This window comes from Mastomys coucha, unplaced genomic scaffold (genome assembly GCF_008632895.1).
Source record: "Mastomys coucha isolate ucsf_1 unplaced genomic scaffold, UCSF_Mcou_1 pScaffold1, whole genome shotgun sequence".
NCBI classification, from domain to species: Eukaryota; Metazoa; Chordata; class Mammalia; order Rodentia; family Muridae; genus Mastomys; species Mastomys coucha.
In genome coordinates, this window is record NW_022196891.1 from 77,158,215 (window position 1) to 77,184,057 (window position 25,843).

At 50.0% G+C, this 25,843-nt stretch overlaps 1 protein-coding gene across 4 annotated transcripts in view; it reads right to left on the reverse strand.

The window, feature by feature from the left end:
• Psen2 (presenilin 2) overlaps positions 1–18,994 on the reverse strand; it is a 28,259-nt gene extending 9,265 nt beyond the window's left edge. The window contains exons 1-5 of one of the 4 annotated variants that reach the window (XM_031391151.1): positions 18,918–18,994; positions 8,151–8,294; positions 5,561–5,775; positions 3,638–3,779; positions 679–746 (exon numbers count right to left, since the gene is read on the reverse strand). In XM_031391151.1, coding sequence (XP_031247011.1) covers positions 679–746; positions 3,638–3,779; positions 5,561–5,775; positions 8,151–8,291 — 566 coding nt within the window. In that variant the 5' untranslated portion in view covers positions 8,292–8,294; positions 18,918–18,994. Of the gene's footprint in view, positions 1–678; positions 747–3,637; positions 3,780–5,560; positions 5,776–8,150; positions 8,295–11,251; positions 11,271–11,367; positions 11,405–18,917 lie in introns of those variants that run through there. The other 3 variants (XM_031391133.1, XM_031391139.1, XM_031391147.1) reach the window with 3 other exon arrangements.
• Between the last annotated feature and the right edge of the window lie 6,849 nt (positions 18,995–25,843).

The window sequence follows — 25,843 nt, forward strand, 5'->3', positions numbered from 1 at the left end:
TTAAATTCACAACATTCCCAGCTTCTATTTCCATGGTCCCCACAACTAACCACTCAGGTATTTTCTGGAATGTGTTGGGGAGTGGTATCAATAGCTGGTGGATCACGTGACCATGTGTTGGACCCACTTGGAAAGCCCCGTGCAAAGATGAGGTCCTTTAAAAAAATGGTTCTCGTGGCTGGGCGGCGGTGGCGCATGCCTATAATCCCAGCACTTGGGAGGCAGAGGCAGGCGGATTTCTGAGTTCAAGGCCAGCCTGGTTTACAGAGTTCCAGGACAGCCAGGGCTACACAGAAGAACCCTGTCTCGAAAAAAAAAAAAAAGTTTCTCTGTGAGCCTTCGGGCTGATGTCCAAAACCCAAGGGCAAGAGGGCAGATGAAGTAGGACGTACCCCAGGCTCATGCATACACCCCCCCCCCCAAGTAGAATGCAACTCTGAGGGGTTTCCACCTGCTCAGCGTGTTCTGAGAAAGCTTCGCCAGCCCAGCTTCCTTTGTTTATTTTAAATCAGGAGCCAGAAAGAAACCTGGGGTGGAGTACAGAGCAAAGCCTGGAGGCCAGAGCCCGGCAGCAGACTCTGAGGAAACTTTCCCTGCCCAGGTCCCTCTCACGCATGCACGCATGCACGCATGCACGCAGCTGCAGCTGCATCACAGGACTCACCAACCAGCACTCACCCGAGGTAGATGTAGGTGAACAAGAAGAGGAGCATCAGGGAGGACATGATCAGCCAGCCATGGATGAACTGGACAATGGAAACAAGAGGACCACTGTCACCCCGGCAGGATGAAGACCCCCAGACAGATAGATACTCCCATCCGTCCTTCCCTTTGGCCACCAAAGGATTGGAATGATGGACCCCAGGGGGCGGCGCTGGTGCATGCCTTTAATCCCAGCACTTAGGAGGCAGAGGCAGGCGGATTTCTGAGTTCAAGGCCAGCCTGGTCGACAGAGTAAGTTCCAGGACAAGCAGGGCCGCACTGAGAAACTGTTTCGAAAAACCCAAATGATGGATTCCAAGGAGTTAGAATTCCCCAGGGAATTTCATGCTTCCAAAAGGAAAACACAGAAGCCTGGTACCAGACCAGAGGGGCTTGTCTCCAGAGAAGGCATTTCGTGAACCTCTGTCAGTGTGTCAGAATGAAAGGGAAGCCCAGGCAGGGATGGGCAGTGCCATGCCTTGACCAGGACCGCTTAGTTACAACTATCTCTTACCTTCTATGTAAACCCTACCCTCATGTTAGGGGCTGGGGCTGGGGGGTATCAATAGATTTGGGGGAGTCGCTGGATCTCTTTGTCCCACTTCCCAATGTGGCCACATTGAATAAATCTCCCATCTTTGGTATTTTACCATTCACTTGGGTTTTTTAATTGGCTTATGGATGACAAGTGGCCAACCCTGGCTTGTTGGGGCTGCCAGCATTAGGTTCTACTGCTAAGTCTAGCATCATATCATCCTTCTCAGTTACACAGGAAAGGCAGACTCCTCAGCGAGTTTTCCCTAGTCACCTACAATTGTCTGGAAGAGGCGAGAGTCCTGAGGGTCTGCTGACCCACACCTTCCCCCTCCCAGCCTGTGGTAGGTCACCTCTGCACTCTCATTATGTGAACAAGCTTGAAGTCTGGACATGCAGACTCCGCCCTACCTCTGACAGGAGGGAGCCAGAGCAGTTGCCATAGAAAGACGTCTCAGAAACAGACAATAGCTAGCAGGTAGGACGAAGGTCATGCTGGACAAAGAGTCAGGGAGCTCACTGACTACTGTTTAGACTGAGTGGCCACGCCAAGCCTCCTGAGGGCTTGACAGAAGGGAAGTCCCTTCCCACTAAGGAACTGGTCCTCAGGAGAGCTGTCTCTCCTTTCCTGGCTGAGCATGGAGGGGTCAAGGACAAGACTCAACCATCAAGGGCAAGATGGTGCCACTTCCTCCCGGCACCTTTCACTTCTAAGGACTGTCCTCCGTCACCAGCTCAGCCCACTGGGTCTCCAGCAGAGTCTACCTCAAGGAAGGGCCACAGCTGGGCTGCACGCCAGCCTTAAAAGGAAGGGGAGCAATGGCCTCTAGAACATACTCACCCTCTTTATCCCGACTAGGACTTGTTTGTCCGGGCAATGCCATCTTGGAACTTCCCAATGACCCTGACTGAATGGATGGTCAAGCCACTGTGGGACGGGCCACATGACACATACTGGCCACAGCCACGGGCACTTCCCATGTTGTTCCTAGTTTGTTGCCATGTTCTCTATATGTACAAATGAGTAATCTTCCCTCAGGTTCCCAGGATCCTTTCCTTTCCTCCCTCTGAAGTATACATGGAGCCCTACCTCCTTTACATGGACAGGTGCTACTGATGAGTTAAAGCTTCAGTTCAGGAACATTTCCTGTGACTCCTTTTCATGGTCCCCCCCCCACACACACACACACTTGAGCCAGCTGAGCCAATGGCTAGCTCCCTCCCTGAGCCAATGGCTAGCTCCCTCCCTGAGCCAATGGCTAGCTCCCTCCCTGAGCCAATGGCTAGCTCCCTCCCTGAACTAATGGCTAGCTCCCTCCTTGAGCCAATGGCTAGCTCCCTCCCTAAACCAATGGCTAGCTCCCTCCCTGAGCCAATGGCTAGCTCCCTCCCTGAGCCAATGGCTAGCTCCCTCCCTGAACCTCGGCCTCCTCTACTTTTCCTGCTCCACGAACACAGCACACACAAGGACCACACTTTGCCCGTGGCAGCAGTTTTGGATAGTTAATGCCTTAGCTCCCCTCCCTGTGGTCTTCAATGTTTCAAAGCCTGCCACCTGAAACCAGTGTCTAAAAGCTGATTGGCATAGTTAGGTCTACTAATACAGGTCTGTTTAACTGGTGAAGCTGAGGCAGGAGGATTGCCCGGTCAACTTAGCAAGACCTCTAATTAGAGAAAAGTATCGAAAGTGGGCTGGAGAGATGGCCCAGAGGGTAGAGGTGCTTATTGCCAAGCCTGACCTGAGTTTAACCGCTGGAAGCCACATGATAAAAGAAGAGAGCCGACTCCTGACCATGGCAGGCACATGCCCCCACTTCCAACACAGGGGGGAGGGTACGGCTCAGTGGTACAGCACCTGACTAGCACAGACAAAGTCAGAACTTCGATCCCCACTTGGGGAGCTTGAGGTGGGGGGAGCCCAACACCTTTGGGGATGATGTTGCCTACTAACTGGGGTCACATGGAGAGGCTCAAGATCTAAAGGAGACTCCAACTCACAGGCTTCCCAGGGCCAGAAGACCTTAACCCAGCCCAGGAGCATTCCTATCTAACAGGAGAGGGAAGGATTAAAAATGAGCCTAGAGAGAAAGTCTCAGGGCAATGGAAACTAAAACAGAACTTCAGAAGAAACAAAATTAACTTCAGAGCAGGAGAGTGTGTCAGAAACACTATGCTGAGGAGCGCAGAAGACAGTGGGGGGCATACGGTTTAAAAGTCAGCACTAGGTCATGGTCCCACAGTGCCAGAGAGCATGGAGAGGCAATCTATTCTGTAGAGAGAAGGCACCTAGATAGGTTTCTTAGAAAGTTGCCATGTGTTAGTGGCTCCAGCCACATCACGACAGGGGTTGGGGAGAGGCAGGCAGGGCAGAGGTGGAGGGGTCAAGGGTCACAGGGCTCACCTTGTAGCATCGATACTTGTAGAGTACCACAAGAAAGATGGTCATCACCACGATGACACTGATCATGATGAGGGTGTTCAGCACAGAGTTGAGGAGCCGCTGGCCCACCGAGGGCGTGTCCTCAGTGAAAGGTGTGTAGATGCTGAAGAGGTCAGTGGGAGAGACTCAGTACCTGCTGCTCCAGGACACCCCCAGGCTGACCACGGAGCCCCTAGAAACCCCATGCTGCTCTGTTAGAACCCTTGCACCGGCTGGGCCCTAACGGGGCCACCACTATCGGTGTGAGTGGCTTCTGCCTCTTTTGATCAGTGATTTGAGGTGCTCTGACAGCTGAACTGTCATGGCAGAAACAACAGACTGTACCTCATTAAGACCTTGCTCCTCCACTTGACTCTCCTGCCTCCAGGCACTCAGCTCTGGCTCCGACTTACGAGACTGGCTGCCTGCTTCTCCACGTGATGATTAATTTTGGATTGTTAATGTGAGTGGATCTGGAATCAACTAAGCTTGCCTCAGGGTGGGTCTGTGAGGGCATTTCTAGGAAGGATTAACCCACTAGGGGTGGAGAGCTCCTTCCACTGTCAGCCTTTGTAGAAAGAGGTCGGAGGGAGGCAATGTTCTTTGCCTGCCTGCCTTCCTCACTTCTTGCTAGCGAGTGTATCTACTCTACTGCTGCTGCTGCTGCTGCTGCTGCTGCTGCTGCTGCTGCTGCTGCTGCTGCTGCTGCCACTTCCACCACGGCTACTGCCACCACCCTTCACTAACAGCAGAACCCTAGCCACTGTGTATTAAGTCCAGCAGCTCTCTGGGAACCTTGCTGGCATTCAGGAACAGGTTGAGACTGATGATGTATCCAGCCCCATGAACCGCCGCTATGGGGTTCTGAGCCTCTTCAGCATGCAGCTGGCCACTGTCGGTCTACCTCGCCTTTACTGTCTACGCCGACCTAATACATCCTTTTTCGTAATACACATTCATTGGTCCCACTGCTCTAGAGAAGCCAACAGCTCAGTCCATGAAGCTTTGCAGCCCAAGGCTCTGCACTCTCTTCTCCCCCAGCTGCACCTACAGGTACTGCCCCAACTCTGGAAGAAGTTCACAGGCGCGCCTTGCTCTTCCAGCTCAAATGCCAGGAGCCATACCTGCCCTGGACTCTCTAAGCCTCCCATCTCTTGTTTCTATGAATCCCCCACCGGCTACAAGTTTCTTAGTGTGGAAATTTTCCTACCTCCACTTTTCTAAAAAAAAATACAAAGGGATTCAAATGTGCTTGGCAGGGAGTGTAGAGAGCTGCGATGCGCCTTGCCCTAAAGATGGCACCGGTTTCTGCCTTCCGTGACAAGGGAGGAGCCCATGAGAGGGGGAGGGAAGGAAGAGCGCTGGGGTTAGGGAAGCTCACAGTTCTCTGTATTGTATTTATTTAGTATATAAAAGGGCCTCATAAGTCCTCATCATCTGCTAGAAACGTGCTAAGACATCATTGGGTCCAACCCTGTCATCTCATACCTAAGGGAGCAGAGACCCAGACAGAATGAGACTCGCCTGAAGTCACTCAAGTGTTTGAGACGCAGTGGGCCAGGGCTGGGTACTTGCTACTTGGAGCTCAGAGCTACAGTACCAGAGGCAACCTCTGGTCAGATCCCACTTAGCCTTTGGTGGATACTGTATGACAGTTCATGAGTATTAGCCTGTTAATTCTCCAGGTAGCCCCGTAATTAAACCCACGAAAGAAACATGGAAGTGGAAACAGGGCAGCTATGCGTCTAGACAAGTCACAGGACTGGAGGCAGTGAGTCCTGGGTATAGGCCACAGCCCCTGCCAGTGCTCTGGAGAGCTACTACACAGTAGCTGAGGGAGTGTCAGCTACCACCTCAAATCAACTACCACCCCAACTTCCCAGTGCCAAGCAGGCCCCGACTTACAGCTGCCCATTCTTCTCTGTGTAGAAACGCACAGACTTGATGGTGGCCACCACCACAATCATACACAGCGTGACTGGCACAAACAGCATGATCACATGCTTCGCCCCATACTTGAGGGTCAGTTCTTCCTCCAGGCCCGACGGTCGCCCAGGAACCCCACTGCAGGCGTAGCGGTCTGGGTCCTCCTCACAGTCTTCCTCGCTGTCCTGGCTCCTCTGTGGGGAAACCACACGGTGAGGGCCACAGAGGCCCCCGCGGTGAGCTCCTGACATCCTGCAGGGGCTTTCAGAAGTAGGCCTGAGAGGGCTAAGTGCAGCTTTCTAGACTTGAGAAGTGTGAGCTCTGATTTAGGCCTTGGGATATATAAAAAACTTAGAAGGACAGCAGTGGAGGAAATTCAGCTAGCCTGCAGAGCCACAGAAGGGCACACCAAAGACCCTTGCCCTTCCCAAGGACGGGAGCTAAGGCCGCTAACTAACATGGCCTTATTGGTCTAGGAGGAGAGATGGGGAAACAGAGAGCAAACATTTTGCTTGATTAACTAGAAGACCCGGCCAGCTTTCCACAGGGGGAGCTCCGACCTAGCTGCTCACATGACACCAAGGAGAAAAAAAGAAATCTAATTGATTAGAAAAGAAACACTGGGCTGGAAAGACGGCTCAGCAGTTAAGAGCACTGACTACTCTTCTGAAGGTCCTGAGTTCAAATCCTAGTAACCACATGGTGGCTCACAACCATCTGTAATGAGATCTGACGCCCTCTTCTGGGGTGTCTGAAGACAGCTACAGTGTACTTACATATAATAAATAAATAAATCTTTAAAAAATATATATATAAAGAAATGAAACACCTGAGAACAGTCTGTTCATGACCTTAACTGTGAACCCACTGAGTCTCCAAAGCTATGCTGAAGAAGAGAAAGGGCTCCTGGGACAAGGCTGAGGAGAAATGCCCTCTGGGCACAGAAAGCTTTTATGTTAAATAGAATCAGGCTTAGGTAAGCTCACACGAGGTTTGCCTGACTAGGAGGGAGATGGCCAAGCCGACTAACTGACCCTACCCGTCTCCTAGCCTGAGGCTGCAGCAGTACAGGACACAGTGCCCCTGTGTCTCCCAGAACTAAAGTCAGGCCGGACTCAGGCCATCTCAGCGCATGGTTACCCTGTCTGTCTGGCTACCTACCTGAACCCTTCCCTGCCGATAGCCCTTCCTCCTGTTATCTCAATGCTTCTGCGACATTGGTCTGTCCCAGGCACCCAGACTCACAGTGCCTGGAAACAGCAGCCTGCAGCCTGCATTGGAAAGGCAGGTGAGGCACGGGAGGCGAAGGGAGAGGTGCCAACTGGCCCTCTGCACACTGTGATCATGTAGTCTGCCTCACTGGCCCTCTGCACACTGTGACCATGTAGTCTGCCAACTGGCCCTCTGCACACTGTGATCATGTAGTCTGCCTCACTGGCCCTCTGCACACTGTGATCATGTAGTCTGCCTCACTGGCCCTCTGCACACTGTGACCATGTAGTCTGCCTCACTGGCCCTCTGCACACTGTGATCATGTAGTCTGCCTCACTGGCCCTCTGCACACTGTGACCATGTAGTCTGCCTCACTGGCTCTCTGCACACTGTGACCATGTAGTCTGCCTCACTGGCCCTCTGCACACTGGCCCTCTGCACACTGTGACCATGTAGTCTGCCTCACTGGCCCTCTGCACACTGTGATCATGTAGTCTGCCTCACTGGCCCTCTGCACACTGTGACCATGTAGTCTGCCTCACTGGCCCTCTGCACACTGTGATCATGTAGTCTGCCTCAAAGCCCTTACACGTCATGGCTAGATGATACTGCTCCGGCCAGTTTACATTTCTATTTGTTCTTCCTGAATGGAACGATGGCTGGTTTCATCCATGGGAGTCAGCTTCTCTTCCCCACCCCCATACACACACACACACACACACACACACACACATGTATATATGTATGTGTGCACATATATATGTATGTATATATAACAAGATAATTCAACGTATAGCCTAAATGGCCTAGAGGGCTCAGTCTGGGATGGATTAGCCCTCTTGCTTTGAGCTCGTGGTAACCATTCGGTGCCAGAGAATGTGGAGAGGTGCAAGCTGCTCGCCTCATAGTCGGGGTGCAGAAAGACGGGGGGGGGGCCTCCTCCATGACTTGCTGCTCCCTACAAGGCTCCATTCCTTAGAGTTTCTACGACTTCTCGGTCACAGCACACTAGGGACCAAACTTTCAGCACAAAGGTCTTGGGGAGACATCTCAGATCCAACTGCAGCAACCCATAAGCCATAGGAGGGGGCTGGACAGATGGCTCAGCAGTTAAAAGAGTATCCACTGCTCTTGTAAAAGACTTGAGTTCGGTTGCTAACGCCCACGTCAGTAAGCTCACGAGTGCCCATTACTCTAGCTCCAGGGCAGAGGACATTCCTTTCTGATCTCCGCTCATATGCTCCATACCCCCACACAGATATGCATTAATACCCATAATTAAAAATAAAGAAAGACATAGGAACCCCATGGCCCTGTTTGAAGGCCCACAATTGCTGGGGGGGGGGGGTTGACCTACCCACTGGGCAGTGTTCTCTCCATCCTCCGGGCCTGGCCTGCCCTCCTGGCAAGAGCGAGATGTGGGGCTCTCAGCTGACATCAAGGATGTCCGCTCATCACACACCTCTTCCTCGCTGTCAGAGGCCATGAATGTGAGCATGATCTGGAAAAGAAGCACAGGGATCCCATTCCTGACGGGCAAAGGCAGCGGGATGGCTTGGTGGCTTGAACGTCGGGCACAGGGATCCCATTCCTGATGGGCAAAGGCTTGGTGGCTTGAACATCGGGCACAGGGATCCCATTCCTGATGGGCAAAGGCAGTGGGGGCACGGGGGTGGGGTGGCTTGAACACCAGGCATAGCAAGCTTCCTACATACACGTCAAACAGCTGCTCAAAACAGGAGCTCCAGAAGCCAGCACAAGGCCACAGTAGCCTTGCTTGGGACCGGCTTGAACGAAACGCCTGTCACAGTTAGAACAGTCAGGGTCACTCTGAACTGTCAACATGTTTGTTCAATCAATACACATCTGTGGGAAATCTCCTGCACTTGGCTCTGGAACTTAAAGCCTTGAATAGGTAAACCACCCTCTTGTCTCATCAGAACAAAACCATCATCCAACTTGACAAATGACGTGCAACCAGGGGATGAAGGAACTTGTCCTCAGAAGCTGAAATTCCATGCTTCCTAGAGAGGACTCATGCTGGAGGTGCAGTCAACAGTGCACAGGTTAGACAAACGGCCACACCAAGGCAGCCCGGGTCAGCTCAGGGAAAGCTGGGTGTCGACAAGTGTCCATCTAGCTGGTGACAATGAGGGGAAGGTGGGAGGTCAAGAGGAAGTGTCCTGATCAGGGGAGATGTCCTGAGGGGGTGGGGGGAGTGGCCCAGCGGGGGTTAGCCTGAAGGGAACACATGCTTGGTGGGAGGAGCTGACTCAGAGGACAGAATAAAGGGGAAAAAAACCTAAGATACTGGCCAGGCTAGGCCAGGCTAGACCAGGCTAGGCCAGGCTAGGCCAGGCTAGGCCAGGCTAGACCAAGAAGAGGAAGAAGATGCTACCAAAGAAGGCTGAATGTGATCGATCCAGTGATCCACAGCATGTCTGTAGGTTGAAAATGGGATACTATTTAGGGGTACCTGAGTGTAGGGTACATGTAGAGTCCTCGGTTCAAGTATGGCAGCTAAGTCCAGGAGCCACCCAGCCAGTAGGGGGAGGTGATCCCTGGAAGTACCCACACTGAGGGACAGGAGGGGGATCTGGGTGGTGGGTGAACACCTACCCCCCACCCCAACACAGGACCTTGCACGGTTCTCCATATACTCTGACACAGCAGCAGCACCCTGTGGCACCCAGTCAAGCTCCAGGTCTCCTTTGGGAGGGTCTGACTGTGCCTACATCTTGGACACACACTGCCACTACCAGCCACGTCACCACAGAGTTGAGCTTTGTGCTTAACTGAGGCAGGAGCAGGCCTGCTCTTCGTTGAAAGCTTGTCTCCAGATTAGTCACTCTTAAAATTCATGGGATCTTCAAGTGGTTAGACAGGGTCCCTTCACCAAGGCAGGGCCTGTGGCTGCTACTCGGAAGACAGCCTTCCTGGCTATAGCCTGGATAACTTCCATAAGGGCTTCCCTCAATCTGCCATTACAGAGCCGGTACAGTGCCTGCCTTTGTTTACCCCTCTGACTGGACCTATTATAAAGGCACCCTCCGTCCTCACAGAGCCCAGAGCCCCCCGGAAGCTGCCTCTCGGGGTCTACCAGACACGAGGAGTGGGAAGAGAGCTACAGAATACCACAGGCACCAGAGCGAAGTGGTGAGGACCATGCACAATCCACAGACAGAGGAAACAATGCACAGCTCTGAGAGCTCAGCGTCTTGGGTCTTAAGGACTGAGAAGGGCAGGGAGTGGGCCAGAAAGGTGTCCGAACTGAGACAGATAGAGACAGGACATTCTGGAAAGACGTAACTGCTCAAGTATGGTGAACAGGATGGGTATGCAACACCATCTTGCCTCAATATGAGGGTAGGATCAGGGGACCCACTAGGGTAGACAATCCCAGGGAAGGGTCTGTGTATCTGACCAAGGGACAGGAGCCCAATTCAGTCCAGGAATCCCCTAGGTGGACAGAAGAGAAATGTCCTTTCATCGAGGCCACACACACAGCAGAGCATGCCCTAGATGCTGGGTCTACTGCCTTAATACTTGGCATTGTAGAAGCTCAGCGAAGCCCAGTGCTCAGGAGTTCTGTGCCCTGGAGCCCAGGCTTTGGGACCAAGACTCTATACAAGAGAACTCAGCTTAAGGGGACACGGCTCCAGAGGTCAACTTGCCATGACTCGTGGGGAGAGTCTTAGTCAGGCAGGGGTCTACAAGACTGTAAGGTTACCTTCCTCTTTGAGAACTGGCTGTCATATTTTAAACACACACACTGGATCCGAGGTCTCTTCAATATCCTTTCCAGCAACAGTGAATTCTCTTTTTCACAGAATGTGCCTCGGTGGCAGAGCCTGGCATGCCTGAGGCCTTGGGTTTCATCCATGGCCCCCACATCAAGTTTATCCTTGAGCCTGTGTATTCTGTCGCTGGTCTCTTCAACGCTATGCTAGGGTAGGCTATTTATCTCATCCGTCGTGATAAGTCCTCTGACAACACAATTCAAGAGTTTATGCTGGCTCTCAGCTCATTGTACAGGCGCATCACAGTGGGAGGAGCTTGAAGCAGCTGTCAGTCACATCTCATCAGCAGTCGGGGAGCAGGGGATGAGGAATGGATGCAGCTGCTCAAGCCTTCTCTCTCCACACACACACACAGTCCTGGGGACTGCGCCACCCACCATGAGCTTGTCTTCACACCCCAGTTAACAAGATCAAGATAATTCCCAGAGGCATGCTCAAAGGCTCATCGCCTAGGCAACTGGAGATTCTGTCAAGTTCACAGTTAACTATCACAGCTGTAAACTGAAAACGTGGATCTCTAAGATCCACTCTAGCCTAGTGTCTGGGTAACACATTTTGAGATGGTGCCTTACACACACACACACACACACACACACACACCCATGGCCCCCTGGGTTGGGTCTGACTCAGGAAGACAAGGGAGCCTCTCACCCAGTACCTCCTACTCCCGTGACTGTAGGGATGAAGGTATAAACTGTACAGCCCTCAGTCCTGGACATGGGACCTGGTCAGACTGCAGCTAGGAAGCGAGGGATGGGTGCTTCTCAAGCTTACAATGTCTCCAAACACCACCAGTGGAGAAAGAGGGCTGGGAGATCTGGGTATCCGATGCAGAGGGCTATGGAGATAAGATAAAATATATGTATAGTAACAAAAAAACGGGAAAACCCCAAAGCTATGCAAAGATTCAGACCTTTTAGATCCGGAAATACTACAACTTGGAATTTTATCTAAGAAGAAACATTCCTACGAGAATATGTGCTGTAGTTATTTGTTATCATAAAAAGTAAAAATGACTGAAATTTCTGACTCTCTTCTCTGGTACAGGAACTCATTCTCCCCCGCCCCCGTTTATCTGCAATTCTACTTCCTGTGATTATAGTTATCAGTGGTCAAGAACATGAAATGGAAAATTCCAGAGTAATCAATCCGTAAGTTTGAAACAGCTTTCACTACAGTATATTGTTGTAATTGCTGGTTTGTTGTTATTAATCTTTTGCTATGCCAAATTTATAAATTAAACTATCACAAATACGTTATGTTCAGAAACCAAACCAAACCAAAACACAGTTTACACGGGATTTGGTATTCATCTCCACTTCCGATATCCATCAATCTGATGACTATCACAGGAGCACCAAAGTCTTACTTCAAAGAATACTTAGTAACAATTAAGTGAACAGAACAACTAAAGTAACAATTAAATTGAACAGAATGTAAAATGTTCTTATAAACATCAGAATTAGACACACACACACAAACACACACACACACACACACACACACACACACACGTGCGCGCAACTGGTAAAACTATTACAAGATATTAAAGATCATTATCTTTAAGTTGGTTTTCTGGGTGGACTGTGGGTGATTTTTTGGCTTTGTATTTTTCTTCATTTCTCTATTTTTATTATTTTCAGACAGGGTCTCATGTATCCCTGACTGACTTCTAACTTACTATGTAGCTAAGGATGGCTTTGAACTTCTGATCCTTCTGCCTCTGCCTCTCAAGTGCTTGGATCACAGGTATGAAGCACTACACCCAGTTCATGTTGCATTGGCGGTACAGCCCAGGGCTTATGCACCAGGCAAGTACTTTATGGAGTTACATCTCCAGCTGCCCCCGCCCTCGTTTTTAATAATCAATACGGGTTGCCTCTTCAACCCACTGATCTTTTTTTCTCTTGAGATAAGGTCTCACTAAGTAGCCCTGGTTAGTCTGGAACTGGATGGGTAAACCAAGCTCTCCTGGAATTCAGGCTTCTGCCGTCAGAGTGCTGGGACTAAAGGCCTGTGCCACAGTGCCTAATAAGCCACTGGTTTGTAAAAGGAAACCATAAGCATCAACACACAGGGTTTCCTCCCCCTCCAGAATCGCCTGCTTGGCTTAAGGAAACAAATGAGAATACAGGAAGCCAATGACACGATCTCCAAAACCCCGGGGGCGGGGGTGGGTGGGGGTGGGTGGATGCTTCTTCCACTCCCTTTAGAACCCCTAAGGGCAGGTCCGCAAGGCCTCCCAGTCTGCTCTTCAGTCCGATAGCAGTAAAATCCTTAGAGGGAAAAATCACCACGCGAACTAACGAGCACAGAAAAACAACCTGGCTAGATCCGAATCAGAGCGATGCTGAGGTCCTGGGGGACCCTGACTCAGCACAGGCAGCGATGCGCAGGGAGCCTTGCCATGGCTGACGTCAGACAACGAGCTCCGCATCCCAAGAGTGCACAGGAAGCACAGAGAGGCTGACAGGGAAGTGTGGACCGAGTGCAGAGGCCAGGCTATTCTAGAAGCCTTGCCGGCGGGCATGGCAGGGTGACTGAGAGATTAAGGACCTACCCTCTGCCACCTTTTTACTAACTTGAGGACTGGACTCAAACGCTGATTAGCTGAACTAAGAAGTTCCCCGACCGGCTCCTGCAATTATCAAGGAAACCGGGTGACCCAATTTTCTCAAACCTGCTTTTCAACAGTGGAAAGAAGCGAAGGGTTGCCCTAAGGTTTAAAATCAGTGGCCCTGGCACGAAAGAGACTTTGGAAAAGCCACGGAAAGTTCTGGCACCTCATCGAAAATCATACTCCGAAAGTGAATGGGGAACCCTGGGCCACAAACATGCTTATCTGCAGAGAGGTTAGGACTTCTGACACTTTTCCAAAGGGCCAACAGAACAATGTCCTTATCTTTCAAAAGGTCACCTTTTGTGGTCACGTAGCTATTTCCCAGAACTCCCATAACCCCCGGAAAGGAAAGTCCCGGTCTTCCTCTACACTAGGGAAGGGCTTCCCCAACCAGGCAACACCCAGCGACATATCACAGATTCCAGGCCTACCTCTAACCAGCACCTGACCATGTATTGGGCTGGTGTATCTGGCACTTGCTAAATGGTTCTACTGGATTTTGGGAGGCCTCAGTCAGAGCTGGAGTTAAGAGAGCCAGACCCCAGACCCTCAAGTGGCTTATGGTCTTGATTGAATTCCATCACCTATTTCTCTCTTCAAGTACCTGGGTTGGGGCAATCTTCCTCATTTCATGAAGTCGTCTAGGAGATGGGTAGTTAGGGAGGGCCCTTCTAGCAAGCCACTCTCAAGTAAAAACTAGAATTTTTTTCCCTACTTTATTTTTTTGTTTTGCATTGTTTTTTGAGACAGGGTTTCACTGTATAGCCGTGGCTGTCCTGGAATTCACTCTGTAGACCAGGTTGGCCTCTAACTCACAAAGATCTGCCTGCTTCCGTCTCCCAAGTGCTAGGATTAAAGGAGTGTGCCACCACCACCAGGTGCAGAATATTTTTTCTTTAAATGAGACACAGCAGCCAGTGGTCGCATAGACTCGTGTGGCAAGAACCATACTTCCTGGACAGTTTCTAGCCATGCAAGGTGGCAGGAGCTATTTCCTCCTCTATGAACAGCAGGAGAGGCTGCCTGGGAAAACAGGTGCTCAGTGGGTAGTCAGTAAATGGGAGCCATAATGGAGACAGGAAGGGACGCTGAGAGGGGATTAACAAATCCAGCAGGTGCCCTTCTTTGGAAGCTAGGGAACTGCTAAGCCACCAGACTCACGAACTAGAACAAAGGCCAGGCCCCAGGGAGATCCTGTTTCCATCCAGCCTCAGCCTGCCAATGGGGACATTTTGTCAAAGGAAAGGGCATGTCCATGGATGATGTCAAAGCTGGATTGAATAACGTAGGGGCCATTAGCTGGTCCCCCCATTTCATAGTTCAGGAAACCTAAGCCCAGGGAAGTGAGACCCAGGAGACAGATACGGACCAGTTTACAAGTCTCTAAACTGCCTACAGAACGATGTCCTCTCCCGTCCAATCAGGACCATTAGATTCTTGCACAGACCAGGCAACCAATCCACACCCACACTCTCTGGCTCTCTGAGCATATACTCGTGCATTTGGATGACATGTTATCTTTGCTATGGACAAGGATGTAGCCAGAAACAGCCCTTGCCCACTCCCAGATTATGCCGGCTCAAAAATCCTTAGTAAAACGTCTCACCCTTTCCCATCTCCAGACCCAGGGGCCCTGAGCCCCACTCTCACACTCTCCAATCTCCAAACCCAGGGGCTCTGAGCCTCACTCTCACACTCTCCCATCTCCAGACCCAGGGGCTCTGAGCCCCACTCTCACACTCTCCCATCTTTCAGACCCAGGGGCTCTGAGCCCCACTCTCACACTCTCCAATCTCCAGACCCAGGGGCTCTGAGCCTCACTCTCACACTCTCCCATCTCCAGACCCAGGGGCCCTGAGATCCACTCAGTCCTCGAAGCCTATGAGTCTCAGAGGAGGACCTGCCAACACTTAGCAGCCGAGGGAAGAAAATCGGGTACTGATTTTCTGGTTCAGTTCAAGAGACAAGTGGAAAAGTGTTCCGATGTGGGGCTAGTAAGAGAAACAAAGACATTTTCAATAACTTGTCACATCTACCAAATCTGGTTTTCCAAGATGTGTCAGGCAGCTTTCTGTTACTAAAGCAAACACCTTAAATACAATTTATATTTTTTTTTTAAAAAAAAGGGTGGTTTACTTTGCTTCAGCTTTATAACCTAGTCCAGGGTCAGTTGGGCCTTCAGCTTTGGGCCTGTGGTATACCAAAACTACTCAACTCTGGTCCAGGAGGTGAGAGTGCTAACAACCTCATACCTCCAATGACCAGACCGGCTACCAGACCCCGGCCCCTGAAATACCTGCAGGGGCCCAAAGCAGCTATTCTCGGGCTGAGGGGGAAAAGGTGCCTTTTAAAGACATGTTTTTAGAATAAGTATGTATTACTTTCATTCTTAAGAACATGAGGAAGTTTCTGGCTGAGGTGTAACGGGAAGGTGCTCCGCCTCTACCTCTCCTTCATCTGCAAGGACAAACAAAACAAGCACCCTGGCCCCTCAACCTCCCTAAGCAGGCCTCAGCTTTCCTGACGGTTGACGCGGCAGTTTTCTTTCTCCAAAGTGTTCAGGTGGCAGTAGTACGGTCCCTAAGCCCAGGGAGGAGAGACTCCATGCAGACTGAGCACCACTCCCCAGCAGCCGCAGCCCACGACAGGTAAGAAGGCAGTGACAGAAACCTTTGCTGTCTATAGGGTCCCAGCTGATCAGAGGCCCAACCTTAAAGAAACAGGTAAAATACAGCCACACAGGTTTTTGTTAGAAAGATCCATGTGACCTACACAAGCACACACGAGCACACACACAGTGTTGATAGTTACTCCTCTCTCTCTCCCTCCCTCTCTCTCTCTCTCTCTCTCTCTCTCTTCCTCACTATAGCCAGAATGACATTTTGGTTTGTTTGGTTTTCTAATGAGCGAACTCACTACTACAGCCAGGATGACATTAAACTCCAGATCTTCCAGTCTCTCTACCTTCAAGCGCTGGCATCACAGGCTTTTTGGGTTGGCCTCGAACTCAGAGACCTACCTGCCTTGCAGTTTGGGTTTTTCTTGGGGATGGAGGGGGTGGCGTTAAGCTGGAGAGATGGCACTTGTCTAGAATCAAAAGTAGTGGCAGAGGAAAGCTGGGCAGCCGACTGCCATTAACACGTAAGGCCTGCCTTGGCTACACACAGAGTGCCAAACCAACCTGGGCTACGCAGCGAAACCCCATCTCAAAACACAAAACATTTTTTTTTCTCCCAGGTTCTCAGGAAGACCTCCAAGACATGTTCTGAGGAGCAGCTCGGACCCAGGTAAGAGGTGACCGAACAAGCTGGTGTGTAACTCCAAAGGTATAGACAATACATGTAGCAATGTCCAAATCCTATGCTGACAGGCTGTAGGGCCACACAGCTGAGCAGCTGGGCTCCCATCCCTGATACCTACACCCCAGAACTCAACGTTCCCAACTTTAAAGGCGTCATAAGAACCGTCTCAATGCTCCTATAGCTCTGTGTGGTGACTTACAGTTGTTGGTGTGTGGTTGGTCTGTTTTTTGGGGGACAATGTCTCACTACGTAGTTCAAATTGGCCTGAAACTCACGGCACAGCCCAGGCTTGTCTTGAATTCACAGCAGTTCTCTTGCTTATGCGCCGGAATTATAGACATGAGCCATCACATTTCTTAAGTTCTTTTTAAAAAAGTTTAAATTATATTTTATGTGTATAGGTATTTTGTCTGTATGTCTGTTTAGCATAGATATGTCTGTGCAGTACATTTGTGCCTGGTCTCCACAGAGGTCAAAAGAGGCTCTCCTAGAACTGGAGTTACAGATAACTGTGGGCCCCCACATTGAACATGGGTCCTCTGGAAGTGAAGCCAGTGCTCTTAATTGCTGAGCCATCTCTCTGGCCCCATTAGTATGGTTTTTTTTATAATAACTGTGATAACCATTGGACAAAATGGCTTTTTATCATGAATGTCCAACTCCTATCACATGGGCATGTCACATGGTTATTATCAACAACAATCCAGAGAGGCCAAGTCTAGCGAGAGACTCTTACATGGCAAACTGTGCAGTGGAACTGTGAGCAACCACGGAAAGGCCACCGGACAGGGTATGGCTAGATGCTGATCCAGGCCGACACATTCCTCTGGCAACATTCCTCATCAGAGTCTGTTTTGCATTCTCAGATAGCAGAAGTATTCATTTCCACATACAAATGGATGTACGGCCTATATTTTGGGCATAGGCACGGGGTATGTCCACACAGTAGGAGATAGTTCTCCAAACCTGGTGCAGCTTCCAGCTCGGTCTGCATCTCCACTCACCCACACCCATTCTCTATCGGCTCCCTTCCCATCCTGCACCTCTGCCACCCTTCACTCTCTATCCCTGCCCACCTGATTCTAGCCGCTGTCCTGGGAGCCAAGGAATGAACCTCGATGGTCACCTCTAGGCCAAAGCCGGGATGCTGACCGCTTCACCAAAGGAAAACATAGGATCTGGTACTGTTTCTCAGGCTCCCACAGAGCCATCCACACCTAAAGGGAAACTTGAAGCTCACATACCTGAAGCAACCTATACAGAACCTTTAATTACTGCCAGAAGTCTTGGCTGAAGGCCTGTGAGGCTCAGGTGTCCACAGAGGGACTATGTAGCCAGCAGGTGCACGGCGGAGACTCTGCCTCCGAGAGACTGTTCTGGGGACGCTGTCCATTCTGAGTTAAATTGGTCTGCATCTGTTCTGGTTTAGAGGCTCTCTAATCCCCCATCTGTGAATGGATGCAGTCATTTCACAACCGTTCACATCTTTAAAGGCAAATACCTAAGCAGAGATGCTAGGACATTTCATCTAACTGGCAAAGGACTTAGGTCCCGGATAAGCAGAAATAGAGGTCCAGGCAGCAGGCTCTAAGCCTGGCTCCACTGTATCTTACACAGGAGACCTTGGGCAACCGCACTTTTTAGTTCTGCGAGTTGTTCTCCTCGCCCTCCTTTTCCTCTCCTGGCCGGCCTCATGCATGCTTGGCAAATACTCTACCATACAGCTACATCCTCAGCCCTAGGCGCGGTTTCTTCATCAGTATAATTCAGTGGCAACTAGCTCTTGCTTTTGAGTTCCCTCAGCTTCAAAGGCTCGATTCTGGGCGTCTCCCTACTGCCTTAAGAGATTTACAAAACACCAAACACTGCTAGTAACAGAATGCCAGCCTCAGGCCCTGTTGGGGCGGCCCGCTCCTCACCCAGGAAGAAGTTCTCACTCCCCATAGCATCTATAGCAGAGCCCAGGTAGACCAGGTCAGGGCCTGGGTAGCAGGGACCAGAATGCCTGGTAAATACAGTTGTGGGACCCACGTGCGCTGGCCCTTTAACACCTCACTCCGCGCCCGGGGCTCTGGAGGCAGGAAGGGACGCGAGGACACTCGGACGCCGCCAGAGGCCCACAGCTGCTCCCCTCGCTCCTTCCAAGCCCCAGTTCTGGGCCGGCCGCCCTGCCGCCTCCCCGGCACTTTCTGCTCGCCCAAGCTCCGGCCGCAGAGGCCGAGATCGCCGCAGGGGCCGCAGCCTGGAGCCCAGACCCTGGTGCCCCGAGAGAGCCACGGAAGCAGCGGTCAGGGGCGTGCGCACGAAGGGCCTCGCTGCATCCGGGCTCTCCATGCTGCCGGCTACCCGCGATCGGTGACAGGTACCCGGCCGCACACACCCAGCCCCCGCCCTCCGCTCACCTGCTCCGCCGCGGCACAGGGTAGAGTTTACGCCGCGGGCGGAGCGCCTCTCCGGGGCTAGCGCCGGCCCTGCCCACCGCCCCGGACACGCCCCCTGTATGGGCACGCCCACTTCCTGGCTCCGCCCCTGGGCTGTGCCATGTTCTCCAGTGCACTTGCGCCTTCGTCGGTTTGCAGAAAAAAACACTGGGTGCAGAAGGTCCAGGCCTTCGCTGTGTATTGCCCTGGAGACCGCAACATCATATTAACATTGAAATTTGAAGTTGGGTAGTGCCTTTTCTTAGGGGCCTGGCAGCGCCACGGGGACGTGGCGTGGGTATTCGCTCTGTGATTACGGGAGCCTCTGCTGCCCCCTCTCTCGGGTTTCATGCACTTTAAAATGGAGTCTAAAGTAAGCTAACCTCGTAAGCATTCTCCAGATTGATTTTTTAAGAGTGCTTCGGCGACATGGGGAGCTCTGGGTAAATATGAACTGGGATGAAATTGCATCGAGATGTAGGAATTTTGCTCGGGGCGGGGAGGGGTTGTGATCGCAGGATTTGGGGGTCTGTGAAATGAGTTGAAATTGTCAACAATTTGCCACAGTTGTCATGATCTCAGTAGCTTTATTTCTCCTTTAATTACTGTGAAATTCGTAAAACATAAAATTGTCATTGTGCACACCTTTAATCCCAGCACCACCCCGGCAAGAAAGTAGTCATTTTAATGTAAGGTATTTAGTGACTTCAATGTGTGCTGATCTGGTTGTAAAACAGTCCATTGCTTAAAAAATAAAAAGCAGCTGTACAATTGAAAAGTTTGTTTCCTATCCTTCTCCCTGACCCTGTTAGCCACCAACCTACTTCTGTCTCTGTGGACTTAGCTCAACATCTTGCATTTTTTTCCCTTAACACAACTGAGAAAGCGGGTTCTACCTGGCAGATAGCACAGACTGGTGGAACAGAGGTCTGAAACCTTCCTCTTCTGCCTGTCTGTTGCAGTTCCTTGCCCTGTCTGGGCCTCGGTTTCCTCATCTGTGAAAGGACAGTGTGAGAGCCTTCGGAGGAACATAGCAAATTAAAGAGAAATGAGGGTGCAGGGGACAGCGCGGACCTTGAATAGATAGTCATTGTTTCCTTCCTCTGCCTCCCTTCTCTACTTGAGGTGGTGTGGGTTCCATTTTGTTCTGTTTGGCATTGAAATGATAGACTGTAGTATTCCTCATGCCTACTGCCCCTCCCCCTGTAGGAGTACCATCCTTCTCTACTAGACATGACTCATCAGTGGCAGCAACGGCGCCACATGAAAGTTGTGGCCAGAACTTCTGGACCTTGGGCATGCTCACCACACTTGATAAAGCCCAACTGAGGCTTCTCTATTGAATAGGACTCACAACTGACACACATAGACCATTGTCTCAGTCCATTCAGGCTGCTATTACAAACCACCAGAGGCAGGTAACATATAACAATAGAAATGTGTGTTTCCACTGCTCTGGAGGTTGGGCAGCCCAGGATCAAGACCTTAGCAGGCTTATACTGTCTGGAGAGGACTTGTGTTCTAGTTTATAGGTAGTCTCATATGGTGTCCACCTATGCTGTCTACATGGCAGACAGCACAACATCAGTAGGCCTCGGTCTGAAATATCCCTCTTCTTGATCTCATCCAAGAGACCTGTGTTCCTGTGGGCTGATCACTGTCCAAAGGCTCCACCTCTTAACCTAGAACCTTAGGGGTTTGGATTTTAGCACAGCAACTTTGAAGGGACAGAAGCACTAAGACTTCAGCATATGCAGAACATAAGTAATAAAAAAAAGTCCGGATGACTGGGCGGTTATCTGCTACTGCAGTGTAGCCTCCCCTAGTCTCATCTGGGCATTTAGCATCTTAGGTTCTGGGTAATACTTTCTTTGTTGGACTTTTCTAAAAGTTTTAGTTACATATTTATTTTTTGGGTGGCAGTCACTTTAAAAATCAGGTTTTTTTTTTTAATGTTTAGGCTTTTAGAACATTTGTAAAACACAAAAAAATAAGTAAAAGAAAATCATGTATTCATCTTTTGTTTTATGTTTTTTTTTCTAATACCCCTTTGGGTAATTTTCTTTTTCTTTTGAGAATACTATATGGGTCTCATAATGTTGCCGAGGCTGGTCTCCAACTCATGATCCTCTAGCCTTAGCCTCTCATTGAGAATTTTATTATATGAGGATTTGGAGAAAAAAAAATATGGGAAGTTGGAAGCCTTGCTTCTTGTGAGGTAGAAATAATAGATGAGCAAATGGATTCTAGGAGTAGTGGGCACTGTGTGGCCTAAAGGAGTTTCTCTCTGCGTCACAGGGAGCCATACTCTGTATCAGAGTGGTCTCGGTTGGAGGTGTGGTGGCTTGAATGTGTGTAGCCCAGGAGAAGTGGCACTATTAAGAGTTGTGGCCTTATTGGAAGCGGTATGGTCTTGTTAGAGGCAGTGTATAACTGTAGAGGCAGGGCTTTGAGGTCTCATATATGTAGCAAAATTAACTAATAAATCCCATCAAGGCGTTGCTTCCTACCTCAGTGGTTTATGATCCCAAATGAATGACCATACACACACACACACACACACACACACACACACACACACACACACACAGCCTTTATATTTAATATGCCTTAAGCAGATCAATAGCTGGGCAACTGCCTAACCTCCATATTTTTTAGCATCTACCTCCCACTGATAACTTTGAGTTACTGGTTAACTAATTTCTATGTTTCCTGGTGGCTGCTCTTGACCCAGTTGAGCAACCCTCTGGGCCATGTTCTCTTGGCACCTCTACATGGCGGCTCTTTTTCTCCCTCCTGCATGTTCTTACCCTTCCATGGCTGCTCTCTTCTCTCCTCTCCTGTACACACTCCTAAGGCATGGTGGCAACCTCTGCCCTGCACACTTCTAAGGCATGGAGTCTCCTCTCTCCTCTTCTTTGGAGGGTCCCAAGCCCAGGAAGCCTAAATCCCGCCTCTGTCTCTCCTCCCCAGCAGCTATTGGCTGCTGACAGCTTTATTTACCAATCAGAATTAACTGGGAGCAGATTTCCCAGAAGCCACATGCAGATGTGCAAAACGTTTTGGAGGACCCGATTAGCATTAGAATACAAGCAGGTACAATATGTATATGCTCAAGTCTGGCCAGTGTGACAGAGCCCCTTCCTGACTGTGGAAGACAGTTTCCTTGGTGCCTGTGGATGGAGACGTAGAACTCTTGGCTCCTTCTCCAGCACCATGGCTGCCTGCATGCTGCCATACACCCTACTGTGCCGATAATAGACTAAACCTCTGAACCTGTAAGCCAGCCCCAAATAAACATTTCTTTTATGAGAATCGCCGTGGTCATGGTGTCTCTCCATGGCAATGAAAGTAAGTCAGGAGGGCTCTAGAGAAGGGAGCCAGATTGTCAGGAACCCCCAGATAGACATTAGCCATGCATCCCTAGGTACCATCAGTCGTGAGGTAGATCTACTCGAAGGCACATCTTTCCTGGCTGGAGAGGGAGGGCTAATGTTGAGTATTGGCTTCGCTTGCCTTGATTGATGCTTTGAGATGCCTGTAAAGCACACTTCTGGGATATGTCTTCTATGGTTTTTTCCAGAGGTGATTGACACGTGGGTCTGCACACTGTGTGGGGAAGAACCACCCTGAATGAGGGCAGCTTTGTGTCATAGCTTGGGGGCTTGGGAGGAGTGCAAAGAGAGGGGCAAGCTCACACATAGGCATGCTCCCCTACTGAACAGGTATGGTTTTTGCTGCTGTGCTAAGGAAATGTGACTCTTCAGCCTTTGAATGTGGACGGGCACGAGATGCTCATAGGGCATTTCCAGGTCTTGGACTAGGGCCACACACTGGGCCTCCTTGTCCTAAGGCAATGGTTCTCAACCTGTGGGTGGAGACTGCCCTAAGGCTTTCAGTCTACGCAGCTCCTGGCTTCCCTGTCTTTCTCTGACTCTATAGGTCAATCTGCTAAGTCCTGCTTTTAATTACATCTGTGTGTATATGTGTGTACACAATGCATATATACATGTATATCATCTATATTATATTTATATATAAATATGCATATATATACACATTTATATATAACTATACAGATAGATAGATACATAGATAGATACATAGATAGATAGATACATAGATAGATAGATAGATAGATAGATAGATAGATAGATAGATGGAGTCAATTCTACTTTAGAGAAATTTGTCTAATATATAGATAGGGCTTTGCCAGTCCATCTGGGCATTGGCAGCCGTCACCTTTAGGATTATACTCAGTTCACCTGGTGGCACTTACTACTGCGTGGCCATCATGTTCTCCACACTGTTGGATGATTTTCCTTCTCTGTGGAAGAGGATTGTTTCCTTTTGAGGGGTCTGCTCGTACCATTTCAATCATTTAAACCAGCAGTTCTCAGGCTGTTCGGATTTACAAACTGTTTACATGCTTACAACAAACTGTGGCCTTCACAGACACTTCGGCTTGTGCGACTCGTGGCCATGGAAACTTTCCATAGGCGCTCACCAGCTCTCTGGGGCTGAGAGAAAATGCCTGGGCTGATTAACTTCAAAGGAGAACAGTATTTTTAGGTTCATGATATCAGAAGTTTGAGTCCATAGCCACTTGTCCTTGAGCCTATAGTGACACAGAACATCGTGGCCAGGACATGTGACAGAAGAAACCTTTCCACTCATGGTGGCCTGGCAAGAAAGAGAGAGGAAGTGGCCGGTATTGCAGTGTCCCCCTCAAGGTCTTCAGTGACTAGACTTCCTCTTACTGGGCCTCACTTCTACTCAGAACACTTTGACATCAAATGCGTATGGGGGGGGGGGTCCACGCTAACGACCCTCTAGACACCAGCAACTGTGATGGTGTACACTTGGACTCAGTTCTAATCCCAGCTACCTGGAATTAGGGCAGATCTCACAAATTAAGGGCTCGGTCCCCTGAGACCGACCCCCTCCTTCAGAGACAATTTCTAGTCTTTGATAATTTCAGCTCTTGGGTCCAAGCTGGGGGTTCCTCTGGTCTCCTAGGGTTTGAATACAGAGTGATCACTACATTGCCTCCTGGCTTGATGTAGAGAAGGTTACACCGGATAGAGAGGAGCAGCCAGGTGAGGGTTGGCAGTAGACCTGCTGTGGTCCTGAGACCGTGGGCCTCTTTGTCCCTGAACCATGCTCCTGACACAAGCACGCGTTCACCAGCCTGGAAGCTCTCTCGGGCTTGTGCAGTGGATTTTTACTTTCTCCTAGTGTTAGGGACTGAATGGCTCCTCACACACTAAGATGTGTCCTACCCAGCCTCTTGTTTAGGGCTTCCGAAGGCCTGGAAGCTTTTCCTGGAGGCTTCATCCGGTAGGCCTCCTTGACGAACCTGCGCCTAGATGGGCAGGGCTCAAAGCCCCCAACTCCTAAGCAGGATGCAGCCAGCGGCAGCTTTCCCTAGCTTCCGATTCAAGTTACCCCCCTCAGTTCCTGCCCTGACTACCCTCAATGCCTCTAAGTCTAAGGCAAATGAACCTTCCCTCTCCTCTCCTAAGCCGCTGGTCTTCAGAGTGCTCCCTTGCAACAACAGAAAGGAAAGTGAAACTCCTCGCTTATACACAGCCGGGATCTTGCCAGTGTGGAGAACGCAGATAGTAGAGCTGTGACGTGGCTCCCAGCTCTGCCTTCTCGCATTAGACATCAGTTCTCCAGCTCAAAGGAAGACAGGAGGTAGCTAATGGGAGTCGCGGGTTACCTCACACAGGGAGAAGCATTTAAGTCGCAAAACAACTCTCCACGACACGCTGAGAATTGTATAACCAATGCACTTATCTTTGGGCATGAATCCATAGGCCCCAGGAGGGCTTACCACCAGCAGTTCTAAGCCAGAGACTTGATGCTGGATGAATTCTGTCAATATGTGCCCCTCCCCCCACGGATGCCCATCTCGTGCATCTCTCAGACCTCTGTGGGGGTTGGTGCTACTGGGTCACGAATCATTGCCTTTCACTCTCTCTTCCCCATTTTCCAAAGCAGATAGTTTCATTTTAGTGTAGTTTTGAGTCTAGCTAAAACTCTTCCTGTAACTGAGGGGGTTTACAGTCTTTTTTACAGCTCTCCTCAGGGAGTACAGACTGTCTGTGTCACCTTGTGGCTGGAGGGAGCTAATGCTGGTCACAGCTATGTTGGCTCTAGAGTCCACAGATGTAGCTGGAGGCTGCCAGAGTGTTTAGACAATACTGCAAGGGTCAGGGCTAAAAGGAAGACAGCTGCAGAGGGGAGACCCCTCAAATAGGCACGTAACTCTCTCTCAAATTACGTAATTCTCTCTCCGTGGCTGCTCCAACATGCATCACTATATTACAAAGAGAACAGTAAGAGAGAATCATCAGGAAGAGGTAGCTCACTATTCATTGGTGCATGGACCAAACCGGAAAGCTTCTATACATGTGAACTAAAACTTTGCATTAAGGAAGGAAGTTGAAAAAGACATACCACATGGACATAGGGGGTTTTTTTTTGTTTTTTTGTTTTTTGTTTTTTGTCAAGACAGGGTTTCTCTCTATAGCCCTGGCTGTCCTGGAACTCACTCTGTAGACCAGGCTGGCCTCAAACTCAGAAATCCACCTGTCTCTGCCCCCCAAGTGCTGGGATTAAAGGCATGCGCCACCACTGCCCAGCTGGACATAGATTTTGATAATACTATGCATATATATTGAAAAATGTCAATCCTTTATCTAGAAATCCATTATCATCCCAATTAATTTTTTTTTTGGTAGAAATTGACAAGTCAGTTATAAATGTTTAACAGGCACTAGATGTGGTGGCACATACCTTAAGTCTCCAGGAGGCAGAAGCCAGTGAATCTGTGCATTCGAGACTAGCCTGGTTTAGCCATCTAGTTTCAGGCCAGCTAGGGCTGCATAGTGAGACCCTAC